At 35.9% G+C, this 13842-nt stretch overlaps 1 protein-coding gene across 2 annotated transcripts in view; it reads left to right on the forward strand.

The window, feature by feature from the left end:
• The window catches only part of LOC18596189 (midasin-like protein), a 34520-nt gene that overhangs the window by 15385 nt on the left and 5293 nt on the right, over positions 1-13842 (forward strand). Inside the window, exons 29-66 of one of the 2 annotated variants that reach the window (XM_018123059.2) lie at positions 51-140; positions 219-284; positions 412-576; positions 671-878; positions 996-1879; positions 1970-3487; positions 3614-3791; positions 3899-3967; positions 4704-4786; positions 4923-5171; positions 5256-5391; positions 5471-5556; positions 5636-5721; positions 6162-6303; positions 6384-6470; positions 6726-6849; positions 6955-7109; positions 7650-7763; positions 7862-8011; positions 8110-8289; positions 8384-8569; positions 8661-8762; positions 8842-9066; positions 9153-9275; positions 9580-9661; positions 9743-9873; positions 9982-10146; positions 10635-10710; positions 10801-10913; positions 11354-11433; positions 11507-11620; positions 11899-11967; positions 12064-12220; positions 12336-12499; positions 12597-12691; positions 12846-13078; positions 13170-13415; positions 13601-13819. In XM_018123059.2, coding sequence (XP_017978548.1) covers positions 51-140; positions 219-284; positions 412-576; positions 671-878; positions 996-1879; positions 1970-3487; positions 3614-3791; positions 3899-3967; positions 4704-4786; positions 4923-5171; positions 5256-5391; positions 5471-5556; positions 5636-5721; positions 6162-6303; positions 6384-6470; positions 6726-6849; positions 6955-7109; positions 7650-7763; positions 7862-8011; positions 8110-8289; positions 8384-8569; positions 8661-8762; positions 8842-9066; positions 9153-9275; positions 9580-9661; positions 9743-9873; positions 9982-10146; positions 10635-10710; positions 10801-10913; positions 11354-11433; positions 11507-11620; positions 11899-11967; positions 12064-12220; positions 12336-12499; positions 12597-12691; positions 12846-13078; positions 13170-13415; positions 13601-13819 — 7350 coding nt within the window. The remainder of the gene's footprint in view (positions 1-50; positions 141-218; positions 285-411; positions 577-670; positions 879-995; positions 1880-1969; positions 3488-3613; positions 3792-3898; positions 3968-4703; positions 4787-4922; positions 5172-5255; positions 5392-5470; positions 5557-5635; positions 5722-6161; positions 6304-6383; positions 6471-6725; positions 6850-6954; positions 7110-7649; positions 7764-7861; positions 8012-8109; positions 8290-8383; positions 8570-8660; positions 8763-8841; positions 9067-9152; positions 9276-9579; positions 9662-9742; positions 9874-9981; positions 10147-10634; positions 10711-10800; positions 10914-11353; positions 11434-11506; positions 11621-11898; positions 11968-12063; positions 12221-12335; positions 12500-12596; positions 12692-12845; positions 13079-13169; positions 13416-13600; positions 13820-13842) is intronic. The other variant, XM_088807627.1, reaches the window with a different exon arrangement.

Consider the following 13842-nt stretch of genomic DNA (forward strand, 5'->3'; position numbering starts at 1 on the left):
ACTTTTGCAAGTCTATTTAAGTAGATCTGATTGTGGCGCATTTGCTGCAGACTGACATGATGGATTTGCTGGGGTCTGACTTGCCTGTTGAGAGTGATGAAGGAATGAAGTTTGCTTGGTCTGATGGAATTTTATTGCAGGTAATATATCTTTGGCTATTAAAGCTTTTCATGTATTTATTGGACATGTGAGTACCTAACATTGCTTTGTTTGTGTAGGCTTTAAAGGAGGGTTGTTGGGTTTTGCTGGATGAGCTTAATCTTGCTCCACAATCTGTCTTAGAGGTATGGATGCCATGCTTTGTTACAGTAGAGTTGTTTTTATGATGTACTATAGGCTTTTTGGTTAGTTACTCCTGCAAGTCCTTTCAGGAAAATGAAAGCTGTTAATATTATATTTTGTATTTATTAGGGTTTAAATGCAATTCTGGATCATCGAGCTGAGGTCTTTATTCCAGAACTGGGTTGTACTTTTAGGTGCCCATCATCTTTTCGAGTTTTTGCTTGTCAGAATCCTTCTTGTCAAGGTGGTGGCAGGAAAGGCCTTCCAAAGTCTTTTCTTAATCGTTTCACTAAGGTTGGTTTGGTCTGTTATTACAGCTACAATGAATGTATAACTTATGCCTGGCTGATTAATTATGAGCTGACCACATAAGTTTCTGCCATTTCAGGTATATATTGATGAGTTAGTTGAGGAGGACTATCTTTTCATCTGCAGCTCACTTTATCCGTCAATTCCACGTCCTGTACTTTCAAATCTGATCTCATTTAACAGACGGTTACATGAGGACACCATGTTGTATCACAAGTTTGCTCAGAATGGCTCGCCTTGGGAGTTTAATCTGCGTGATGTGCTTAGGTCATGCCAGATCCTACAAGGTGTAATTTTTGTTCTGTAATTTTTCTTTGAATAGTTGATTTTCAACTTGGCAGGTGCTTACCAAGGGGTTTTTTCCTATAAAAATTGTTACTAAGTTCTATGTAAAATAATTCTAGGTACTCCAGGCAAAGTTGGTGGCTTTCTCAATCTCATCTATGTTCAAAGAATGCGTACTGCAGCTGATCGGAGACAAGTTTTGCAGCTTTATGAACAGATTTTTGGGGTGAAACCATCTATAAATCCTTACCCAAGAGTGCAGCTCAATTCTGATTACTTGATTGTTGGGAATGTTGCTATTAAAAGAAATTTTAAGCGGCTATCCAGAAATTCTAATCAGTTGAAAGTTCTGCCCAGTGTTCGTTGCAATTTGGAAGCTGCTGCACATTGTGTACAACAAGGCTGGTTATGCATCTTGATTGGCCCTCCATCATCTGGAAAAACTTCATTGATAAGGTTGCTGGCTCAGCTTACTGGCAATGTACTACATGAATTAAATCTGTCATCAGCAACTGACATTTCTGAACTGCTTGGATGCTTTGAGCAATATAATGCTTTTCGTAATTTTCGTTCGGTTGTTGCTCAAGTTGGTCGTTTTGTTAATGAGTATAGCAGTTTGCTGTTGGAGATCTCAATGGAGACATTTTTAAGCGACAGAAAAGATTTAACTGCCAGATGGCTTGCTTTTTTATCTGATTTGGAATCTGACATAATGCCAAGTTTTTCTTTTGTGAACCCAGAGACTTGGAATAGCATTTACAAGTCTCTCCCTTCATTGATTGAAATTATCAAACAGCTGAAGTCTGATCTGGAAAAAAATGTTTTGCCCATTTCATGGACTAGCGAGTATCTGGACAGAGCCATGAAGACTATATTGAAATTGCAACATCACCAGAGAATACCATATTTTGCTAAGTTTGAATGGATTACGGGATTGTTGATAAATGCTATAGAAAATGGAGAATGGATTATTCTAGAGAATGCAAATCTTTGTAATCCGACGGTATGCAGATTTTTGTGTTTTTCTAAAATCTTGTAATACATTTGTTACTGTCCTGTTCATTAGCTAATGGGTTTTGTAATTTTTTGTCAGGTTCTTGACAGAATCAATTCTTTGGTGGAACCAGATGGAACGATTACTGTCAATGAGTGTGGAATTGTTGATGGAAAACCTGTGGTTCTCCACCCACACTCTAATTTTCGAATGTTTCTCACTGTAAACCCAAGCTTTGGTGAAGTATCCCGAGCGATGCGAAACAGAGGTGTTGAAATATTCATGATGAATCCGTATTGGATTTTTGATGAGGGAAGTGGATACAATTCTGAGGAGTTAGAAATGGAGGATGTGAAGAGATTTCTTGTTCTTGCAGGCATTCCTGGTTCGAAGTTGGTTGACTCAATGGCCAAAGCACATGCCTATGCTATGGTTGAAGGTGTACGCCTTAATGTACGCATTACTTATCTTGAGCTAGCACGATGGGTTCAATTATTTCAGCACCTTCTCATGAATGGCAACCAACCATTGTGGAGCCTCCAAATAAGTTGGGATCATACCTATCTTTCATCCTTTGGTGAGGTTGAAGGGGTGAACATTGTCAACTATGCAAAGAATGCTTATTTTTCTGTGACTGAGTTGTATAGATCTGATTTATCACTTGGGCGTGCTCTTTGTTTGCCTGGAGGATGGCCAATACCATTAACTTTGAGGGATATTGTATGGTATTCGAAAGAGGTCTATGTCAGGCAGAATTGCTCATATCTGGAGTTCTTGGGAGCACAATATGCTTCACATGAACTTGCAATCAGCTGTGGTATCTGTCCTGTTGAAGATGTGCTACGTAGGCGTGGATGTAAGGGAACTTATTTATTGGACTGGAAGATGTTATATGGGACTACCTATCCTCAAGTTTCTAGAGGAATAACTTCAGACTCTGATGGCAAAACAGAATTTAACTCAAATATTGCGAATAAGATGATGTTGTTCGCTGCCAACTGGGCAATAGAACAGGCAACAGAAAATGATTTTCAGCTGTATCTTCAATGGTTTACCTGGTTCGGTTTTCAATTGGAGCCATATTGTGACTTTTTCAAATATTTTTTAACTTCACTTGAACAGGAATGGAGGCATCCAATTTGGACCAGCATAATTAAATGTCGTCAAGAGCTTATGTCACTTAATCAAATAGATATAGACTTGCATCCAATCCCAATGCTTTCTCTGGAATTAGTTGATTTAACTTCATCAAATCATTTGTCAAATGCATCAAGTAAACCCCTCCATGATGCTATCAGCTGTGTGGGCCTACTCAGACGTAGTTATCAACAGTGGAATGTTGAAAGTAGGCATAATTACACAGCTGAGTCAAGTTGTTTCATACCATTTTTGGAAACTCTTCGTGTTTTGGAGGAGGAAATCCTAAATATGCTTGTTGGGTCTCCTTCCTATGATTTGTTATATCAGTTATACACCAATCTCCTTGAAGATCACATGTTGTTCTGGGAAGGTCTGATCTCATGGCAGTTTGAGCGCTTGCTGATCTCTTGGCGGTCTTTGTTGAAAGTTGCTGGAAAGCTGAAAGAATTTTGTCCAATAGCAGTTAAGAATATGCTGGTGAGCTTATTGAACAACATTTTGGCATTTCCTTATATTTGTTATTGTCATTTTAATTATAAATTTGCTGCTTTGTTAACTTTGATGTACTTGAGAGGTAAATTATTTTGGCAATCTGCTGCATAGGAAACCAAGAATCTTGCTGAAGTTTCATCATTGTGCTTCCATCCGGAGAGATCACTGCTATGGGTTCATGGTGGTCACCCATTTCTACCCCCATCTTCCAAATTGTATCATCAACAGCATCAGCTTTTAAAGTTTTGTGAGTTAGTTTGGCCAACAAAGAGAAAATTATTCAAGCAGGGTATGCTACCTACACTGACATCTTTGTGAAAATTATGCAAGCAGGGTATTATTTTTCTTGTTTTACCATGACTTGTGTTTTTGATTTGTTGGAATTATCTGATATAGCAGTGAATGAGTTGCTGGTTGAGACCATGGTGTCTTTTGATCCCGAACTTCGCTTCCTTGCATTGGAAGGTAGAGTTGTAAAAGTTTTCATTATTCTATATTTATTTGCTTTCTATCATTTTAATCTTTTGTTGTTGCATGTTGCATTTAAATAGGTTTTGGGTTGTGTAACATTGCTAATGATGTACCTGCTAACATCATGCTGTTGTTATTTACTAAATAAGAAGTTTAGTACAGTTGAATAATATGTTTTATGCAGTTTGTGATGCTGCCATTGAAGACCTCAACATTACTCTTTGTTATGTTATATCAAATTTAGCAATTTAGGATTTTATACTATTCATGTTGGGTATTTTGCAGCATTTTACTTATGCAATTCCTTGATCTTAGGGTTAACTTTGCTATTTTATTGGACTCAAACTTCCTATTTACTTGTTTACTGATGACTATCCTTCTATGAATCCTTATCTAGCAGGTTATGTCCTGAGTCTTTAAGGCTTTGATTAATGAGATGAAGAAAAGTTGATTCCATTGCTAGTCATTTGAAACAAACCTAAACTGATTGCCAATGCTTAACCCAAGATTCTATCACAGCCATAAACCCTAAAATCTCTAATTTTCTAGTTGTAGGGCACCACAAGCCTTAAGTAGGCATACTTTCCCTAACCTGTTATATGTCAGTTTCCATGTGTAATCTGCATATGGTGTATATGTGGAATTTCCATGTTTCATCTTGCTTTTTGTTCAGTGTCCAAAGTTTATCGTTTTATGCTTCTCACCTACTTTTCTTCTCCTTTTTGTTTAGGCATTTGCATGTCGTCATTTATTATGGGTAATTGTGATGAAGATGAAATCCATGTTTCTCATCAAATGGAGGAGGTGTATCAGGTTGTGTGCTGTTTGTATTTTATTTTTACCTTTTTTACTTTATTTTAAACATATAGGCCAAAAAAAAAAAACTTTATGTTAAAGGTTTATTGGCACAGTTATCTGACACTTGTGGAGATGAATCTGTTGTCTCCAGATGCTTTTGAAAAGGTTTGACTATGAGAAATGCAAATTGTTGATAAAAAATGGGCCTGATGACGCTATTTTTGAGGAAATTTCAGCTACTTGTTGTGTTCTTAGTTCTGAAATGTTGCACATGAGGTCTGGTTTTGACAGTTGGCTGGATATACTTCCCATAGTTGACTGTGCTAGTTGTTTCCTGGATATGGAGCTACTTCAAGAGCTATCATCGCTCACTTTGGTTGGTAATGGAGAACTACAACTAGTAAGTGAACAACAATTTGCTTCATGCTATTTTTGTAAGAGCATAAAGCAGCGCACTCAACTTTCTGCCCTTCCTTCATGACAGGGTTTAGGTTGTCTGTCTAGCCTTCTTGAATCTGACTTGAAATATTCATTGACTTATTCAACAAGGCCTCCACAATCTTTTGTACCGCATCAAAAACTTCTATGGTTACATGATGCATGGACATCAGTGGATGCAGGTCAGAATAATTCTGTGAATGTCTTTGTTTGTGTTTTTTTATCAGGAAGCTTAGTGTGCTTTATTTCTTTATGTTATAGTGCATGCAAAAGTTTCTGGTTTTGTTCTTGAGATGTGGTTTTGGTGGCATTCATTATTGTGGAGCCAGTGCCCTGCTTTTGTCAAGGTATGTCTATCATAGTTCTTTGCACTTTTATTTTCAAGGATATGTTGCTCTTTTCATGATTTGCTTCTTTCTATTGCAGAATTTCTCAATAATTGACGGCTATAGTGTTCCACTACCAAATGTACTTATTCAACCTGTGAGAACAGCTAGCATTGCCAAGATATTGTAAGATAATTATTTTCATTTTCAACAAGATTAATTGATTAATTGATAATTATTTTCACTTTAATACATTCAAAATATTTAGGACGTATAGAATAATGCCTGGCAGATTGTATTCTACTTTCAATACATTGTGGTGTAAAGTGTAAACAGTGGACGGGAACTTGTCTATTCTCTTTTCCATTTGCTTTTGTTCTTTCTTTATTTGCAATTGCCATTGCTTATGGTTTGAGGTTAGATTATGTGATTAGTGTTTTTAACTGATATTGTGGTAATATGCATTGTAAAACTGTCCTTTTTTAACTAATCTGGCAAGTAGTATTCAATTTATTAATAATATACTTTCATTTTACTTTGCTTGGGTGTAGAATCGAAAGTAATCTTGAAGATCATGTTGTGTTGACTTTCATTCTCATATTGTTTCCCCTCTTAACTTAATTTAGGCAAAGTACACATGGTATTAAGGATTTTTCCATGCATTGTTTGAAGCTTAAGGCTGCATCATGTGTTCTCTGGCAAATTTCTTCCCCGAGGATAAATTCACATAGTTTTCTTTTGTCTGCTGCCCGTTCTCTCTTCCAGCAGGTAGTTCATTTATGTGAATTTTACAATTTTCTTTTATTTTTGCAAGAAGAATGCTCAAATCTTAATTTCTTAAATTCCAGATTATATATTCACATAAAAAATCTTTTGATGCTGAGAAGTTTGCTGCCATCAAGTCCATTCTTTGTTCCTATCCAAGCGGTGTAACGGTATGATATTTCTCTGTGCAACATGTCTTATACCTGTGGTTAAGTGCTACTGTTCTTGTTTTCTATTTTCCCACTAAGGATCCTCTCTGTTTAATGAAAACTATGCAGTTGCACATATGATGTGGGAGACTTCTTGCTGTGTTGAAACTTTTTAATTCTGTGACATAGATTTTCAATTTTCTACTTAGGCACTTTCTATTCCTTAGATATGTCATATTTGTCATTTCTGAGTATTGCATCTTCTTTTGCTTACAGGAAGAAAGTTTAGGACTTGTGAGCTTACTTATTGCATCATCTAGCCATCGAAGTTTGAAATCGTTGATCCAGTTGTTCATTGAACCACTGCTCAGACGACTATATTTTAATTGCTCATCTACTGGTGACTATTTCATTGTCGTCTTCTTAGTTCAGTTGTTTCTGTAAATAGTCACTCCTTGTTTTCATGTCAAATATTTTAGATTAACTTTGAGATCCCTTTTTGTAGAGTCATACTTGAATCTTGGTTTTGCTTGGTTATACATTGGAGGATTACGTTTTAATCTCTTGCTTAGCTGTGATAATCTGGATCCTGCGAGCAAATATTCTTGCAAATTATCATGTTTAGAAGAAAAGATTATTTCTCATAAACTTGAGATGAAGGTACGTATCTTGCTTTACTCCTTCATATATCCTTGAAAGGTTATCTGATATTTAGTTGCTGTTAATTCATCAAATTTCAGTGGTGACTTAACTTGCAAGGATGCGTGGGCTGAAAATAACATGTATGAATATGGACATCAGTATCCAGAAAAGGGATATTTGTGCATATGCCTGCACAACTGTTATACATTTTGAGCTTGTTAAAAAAATGAAGTAATTATCCATACTATCCTTGTCCAAGTTGAATGTCTACCTTTCCATTTTGGGATGTTCCAAACTGTCATCTTTCCTTTTCTGAACACCCAAAACTCATAACATTTGATTATTCCATGTTGATTACTCTTTTCCTATTCTAGCATTAGAAACTTTTAAACATCAATCTCTTAAAAATATTTTTAAATTTTGGAAAGGAAAACCTATAGAGTTTTTTCCTTGAACCACATGCCGAATAAAATGTGGTCTAATTGGAGATGGGTGGCTACTAATATCTTCTGAAGTTGTTTGTGTGAGGCTTGAGTTAACTTTTGTGGCCTTTTATAGGTGCGGCAAGAATGTAATTATTTGGCAGGATGGTCTTCTTCAAAAGAAACTGATAAAAGGATATCACAAGCATTAGAAAAGCTTGAAATTAAATGCAGAAAACTGCGAAGAAAGGTCCGGAAAGTTTTGCTTTAGTTCTTTTCTTGAAGCTCTACATTCATTTTGTTTGTCTTTTCCTTTTATTCATTTATGAAGTTTTATTTTTTATTTAGATTGTGTTTCGCCCTGATCCTGCAAAATTCAAAGCACTGAGAAAAGAATGTGATGAGTTTTGTGTACTTGTTAATTCTTTAATGAGTTTGGTCAATAATATTGAAGTCATGGAGTTACAACAGATCGTTGACAAGGTGTGCAACTGGCAGGTAGATTTTCTTACACATAGTTTGACGCTAATTCTCATTGAATGCACTAAGGTTACTTGGATATATTTATTACATTCTTATCTGATTGATTTTCTCAGGAGACAGCAAGCTGTTTCATTGACCGTTTATTAAATGAATATTCCGAGTACATTGATATAGCCCAACCAATTCAAGTGGCAGTATATGAAATGAAGTTGGGCTTAGCACTTGCCCTGTTGAGTGCCTTGCAGAAAAAATTTCTTGACAGAATCCAGGAGGACAATATGGATAGAGTTATGGTGATGTATCTGTTTATTTATTCTTTGTTAATAAAGTTCTATGTATGTAGATTTTTTCTATTAGCTTCCTTGGGTGACTTGAAGCTCCTTGCAGGAGTTGATTTACTCATTTATGAGATTCCCGAGGGGCTGCACATCTGAATTAGTTTCTATCAGTGACCGAAGGAGGCTGCTGATATTTTCTTCCCTTGACATACCTTGCATTACAAACTTTTCTGAAATGGAGTTGAGCTTGCTGGAAAATATGGTTACTATTTCCGGTGATGTCATTGCTGAAAAGGTACTTTTGCTTCCCATTTTGCCACTTTGTACTATTATTATTCCATCGTCAAACTTGCATTGTGCCTGATGTAGTTTCACATTTGAAATAGGTATCTATTTTGCAACTTAAAGCATCTCTTTATAAGAATTGTCTTGTTCGTGTTGCACACTCTGTGGCTACAGCAAAATTGATGGATAGTGCATCTTTTAAGGTAAGTTGTTCTCTATGATTGATCATGTACACTTGTGAAATTATGTTGGTCTGATGCTTCATTATGTCCTTTCAATCAGCTATTGGACAAAATTTTCTCTGGATTTGCAAGCATTTGGATGCATATGAAAATTCAAGGGAAGAATCAAGAAGATCGTGATTGCCAACCTTATAAGTTCAGGCCTCGTGCATTTAGGATTGAGAATGTAATGGAAGTAGATATATCAGCTCTTGGCAAGTTGCTTGCAAATGATAACTTCATTGATTGGCAAGAATTGCTATCTGAAGAAGAATCCACCAAAATGGTGATGCTTCTATCCTTTTAGGCAGCATCTATTGGTTTGTTTGTATTTTTAATATTTGATTTGTGACTTGCCTGTTGTCGATTCAGATGGAAGATGGAGAGAAACATGAAAATATTGAGGACGAATGGAACCTAATGGAAGAATCTATTCTGATCTTCATGATCAATATGCACAATCAATTATTTGGGTCTGCTGATCTCGTACTTTCTGTAAGTTGTCCTTGAGAGTGTCTTGAAATATATTCTATTATGTCAAAAGTGGTTGTTCTTATTTCATATTGAGTGTTACTAAGTGCAATAACTGTTTATAATTGATGGTAAAAATGCTTCTGAATTTGTTAATTAGTAGTTTTTTCTATAATCTATTACTTAGATGTGCTTTCCATACCTCTCTTATAAATTTTGGATCTGTGCTTACCATGAAGATCTTATTTTCTGTGTCAGTGTGTTTTGGCTTTAAGTTATTTTTTTCCTATGAACTTTATGCTATTTGCCTCTATTTTCTTCTGTTCAGCCTGGATCTTTCCAAATTACTGATGTTGACAGATTGCAATCCTTCATTGGCTCTTACACTTTGGGAGTTGGAATGATGAAAGGTGTTTGAAATTGTGGTTTATAGTAAATATTGGGTATCTTCTTCTCTGGAGAAACACCTGACCTTGTTTTCTAATTTGCAGGTTTTGGAGGTCTGTTTTCTTCCACTTTGGATGCCAAACTTGTGCAGGAGCATCTACTTCGACTCTGTTGGGAGTACGAGCAGAAGTTTCCTTCACCTCATAAAGCAGCTTTCAAATACAATTTTTACAAGGTTTTACAAATTATTGCATCTTACAAATATGACACTAATTACATAATCTTCGTATTTTCCATCTTAAAGCATTTTCAGCTGTATTTATTTTGTTCTTTTTATTTCTAGGATTCAAATACTCATATAATGGCCAAAATGGTGGAGTTACTCTCCACTCTTAAGCACCGTGTTCACACTCTTTTAAGTGAATGGGAAGATCACCCTGGTCTCCAAAAAGTCTTGGATGTAATTGAAATGCTTTTGGCTATTCCTCTGAGCACCCCTCTAGCTAAGGTAGGAAAAATAGTCAGTGGTTTCTGCTTACTATTTGTGATGGTTATTTATTTTTGTGGTAATGGTTAAGCTGGTGGTAAATAACTTAATAACCTCTTTGAAAATCAAAGGAAAGTAACTTTTACCTTCTTCCAAAGAAGAAAGGACTAAGTTTTGCAAAATAAAATGCCCATAAATTGTTTCTTGACTTGAAATGAGACTGAAGAATATTGACATTCAAAATGATATATTAGCCACTTTGTATAGTTCTCTATATTTGTCACTTTGCTGACTTGGAATGACATATGTTGGTTGTCTTAGTTGATGATTCACTAATTGTGTTTAATCTTGGCTTGAAGGCTCTTAAAAATGCTCATCTTTCTGAATTGAGTTTCCAATTTCATGCTTGGCATATTTTAATCATTGCATTGTATATGAATGTGATAGACATGTTGCTTAGAGATTAAAGCATCTCCTTTTGAGGGCTGAACTCTTGTTGTTTCTGAAAGGCTCTTTCAGGATTGCAATTTCTACTTAACAGGACCCGGATATTAGAGGAAAATGGCTCAAAATTTTCACTCTCTGGTATGTATTTTATGCTGGATAAGTCTTAGGATTCATTGTTGTACTTGTTATGACATGTTTATCTATTTCCCCCCTTTCTTTGGCTTGTAGTTCAACTCAAACCCCTTATTTCTCTGGTGTGCTCATGGCAAAAAATGGAGTTCTGCTCGTGGCCTGTGTTGCTTGATGAGGTTCAGGATCAGTATGACATCAATGCTGCTAAGGTATAAAGTAACCCCCCAACCTGTGGTGGAGACAAAAATGGAGAAACTAGTGTCGAAGGAAACTTTTCATAATTGTGCTGGATGCTTTTACCATTCCTTTGTGGAAAATTGAGGCCCTATAATTCCTATAATTTAGTATATAATCTTCAGATTACGTAGCTTGCTCAAACACAGCTTTGAAGGATATTTAGTTCTTTAGTGTTGTTTTGGGATAAACTGTAATTGGTTACATGTAACCTCTTAAGGAGTTGTTTTGTCCTTTCGCTGAACCTCTCATTTTTCCAACATAATTTTCTTACACATACCTGAGTTTAAGGTTGCTTATGGTACAGAGGCTCCCAACATTGCTGGGATTTTCTCTTTTTCTGTTCTTATGGGCTAATATTATTTGTTGTTTTCATTTTCACTTAGTTGAAAGTTTGTGACTATTTTCATTGCAGTTATGGTTTCCACTTTTCTCGGTTCTTCATCCAAGGCATTCTTCTGATATTGCTGGACATGATCAGTCTACGATTCAAAGGCATGTTCTGACTTTTATTTACTTCTATATTTGTGTTTGCAAGTGCTGTGTCTAACGCAAAGAGAATTTGCAGCTTGGAGGAGTTCATGCAGACATCAAGCATTGGTGAATTCAGGAAACGCCTTCAACTTCTTTTTGCTTTCTTGGGACAAATAATTACTGGTAGAAGTCTTGAAATTTATTTAAGGTCAGTCATACTGAAGAATGGGTGGCACCTTGATTCTTTTGTCTTCTTCTCTTTTGTCATTTGTTTGGATTTTTTTTTTATAGTTGTTGTTATTAATAAGATTTTCTAGAGAAAGCTGAACCCTTTTTTACATGGGTGCTTTATATAATTTCTTGACTTCTTGCTCCTTTTATTGGCATTTACATCATAATTAGACCATGTTGCAATATTTAGCTTTTAATTTTGAGCTCTATGATATGTACTTGTTGGAAGCATTCTGATTCAAAACTTCAATGCAGTCCATGGCAAGAGGAAAATATTAAAATTTTGTACAACATATTTGGATTCTACGTGCAATTTTTGCCAATGTGAGTTACCCTTCAGTTATTGCACTCCAACTACCTACACCCTGGTTCAAGATGTTTATGTTCATTTGGTTGCTCATCATGGTTTACCTTCCTCAGTGTAATGGAGTTGATTGAAGCTAATAGAAAAAAGATTGAGACTGAATTGAAAGAACTTCTGAAGCTGTGTTGTTGGGATCGTTTTGATAGTCAATTGTCCATTGACAACTTGAGAAAGCCTCGGCAGAAGATCCAGAAACTAATACAGAAGTACAGTGTAAGTTGCATCCCCTGAGAGTTATAGAGGATTTTTTTTTTTCAGCATCCTTAGTCAAGATAAATAACTATTTCTGGAGACAAACGTTATCAGTTGCTTTCATTTTGTTGGACAGGATATGTTGCAGCAACCTTTTATGCTTATTCTTAATGAAGAGGTGAGGCAGAAAGGATTCAAAATTGTTTCACTGGAAAGTCCAAAGCCACTCATTGATATCTCTGAAAGCTGTAGGATGTTAAATGATTTTTTAAATCTTACACAGTCCAATGATGAATACAGGTTCAATCGTTTGTACAGTTTTCAGTTTTGGCCTTCTATTTTATCTAACCCTTCATCAAGATAACTTTCTTATCTTTGAGATGATTCTTTGGTCTAGGTCTGCATGGTATACTGAATGGGGGCAGAAAGTAAATGACACTTTGAACTTGCACCTTCAAAGAATATCTGAGTTACACTTTGTCAAGTCTGAAGGTTTCCTTCTGTTCCCTCACATTCCTTTCCTTGAAAATTCCTTTTAAGAGACAAAAGGTTTAGGAGGCTTTTTTGTAAAAAATAAAAGTTAATAAAAGTAGAGAACTTTGGTTTGTTGTCAGAGAAAATCCTTAAGAATTTAAAATATTTGCAGAGATTTCAGGTGCCATAAGGCAGTGCCCCATTTCCCAGTTTGCATGCTTATCATACCCGAATGAGTGGAAGCGTGTGTGGTACATGCTTAAAAGCATAGGTATAATGGCTAAGGGTTGTGGTGATCGTTGGATGGATGTTAATAGAAGTCTAGGAAAGAAGAGGGCATTGTCTGATCTTCTACAGCTGTTAGAAAGCAGTGGGTTACATAGACACAAGTTTGAAATTTTGGAGGTAACATAGATTACATTGCACTTTTTGTGGTTTTGTAGTTTATTGTTTCAAGTTTTCATATGTACTAATTGGGTGTACTGGCATTTGGTAGATATCCAATCCTTCTAGTTGGTTATTCCTTCAGCCCTCGTATGATGCACAGCATTTGCTAATGAAACAAACTAGGCTGCCTAATGGAGTTGCTGATGTTGCTTCTGCTGTAGAAAAATGTTTGCCTAAGGAAACACTGGATTCTGAATGGAAAACAGCCAATGAATTTTACTTCAAAAGCTTGGCTGCAGTGCAGCTTCTTCAACAGATTCGCCTGAAACATCATCCAGATTTTACATCTGAGCAGGTAGAATTTGCAGCTATGACTGCAACTTGTTTATGTTTCTTACCATATTAAGCTTTGTACTTGTTGACTTTTGAAGATTAATGACAAGTTGCATGTTATTTACCCACTAGCTGCAAATCTGCTACCATTTTAGCTACTGCATTTACCTGAAGGGTAAACATTTTTCTTTGCTTCAATTTGTGCAGGTTACCCGGTCGGTCTCTTATCTTAGCCATCTCATAATTATACAACAGATGCAAAGAGCAGCTGTCTATGATTTTGCTAGACAATTAAAGACCTTGCATGAATATGCCACAGCTTTGGATAGTTCGTATTCAGGTTGCACTGATTTTGAAAATACAAATGGTGGTTGTGTTTTTGCTAAAAGTCAACATGCCATATTTAACTGCATGTGGCAACAGAAGGTATTGTATAATCTGGTAATCTT

This window comes from Theobroma cacao, chromosome 6 (genome assembly GCF_053813885.1).
Source record: "Theobroma cacao isolate CCN51 chromosome 6, ASM5381388v1, whole genome shotgun sequence".
NCBI classification, from domain to species: Eukaryota; Viridiplantae; Streptophyta; class Magnoliopsida; order Malvales; family Malvaceae; genus Theobroma; species Theobroma cacao.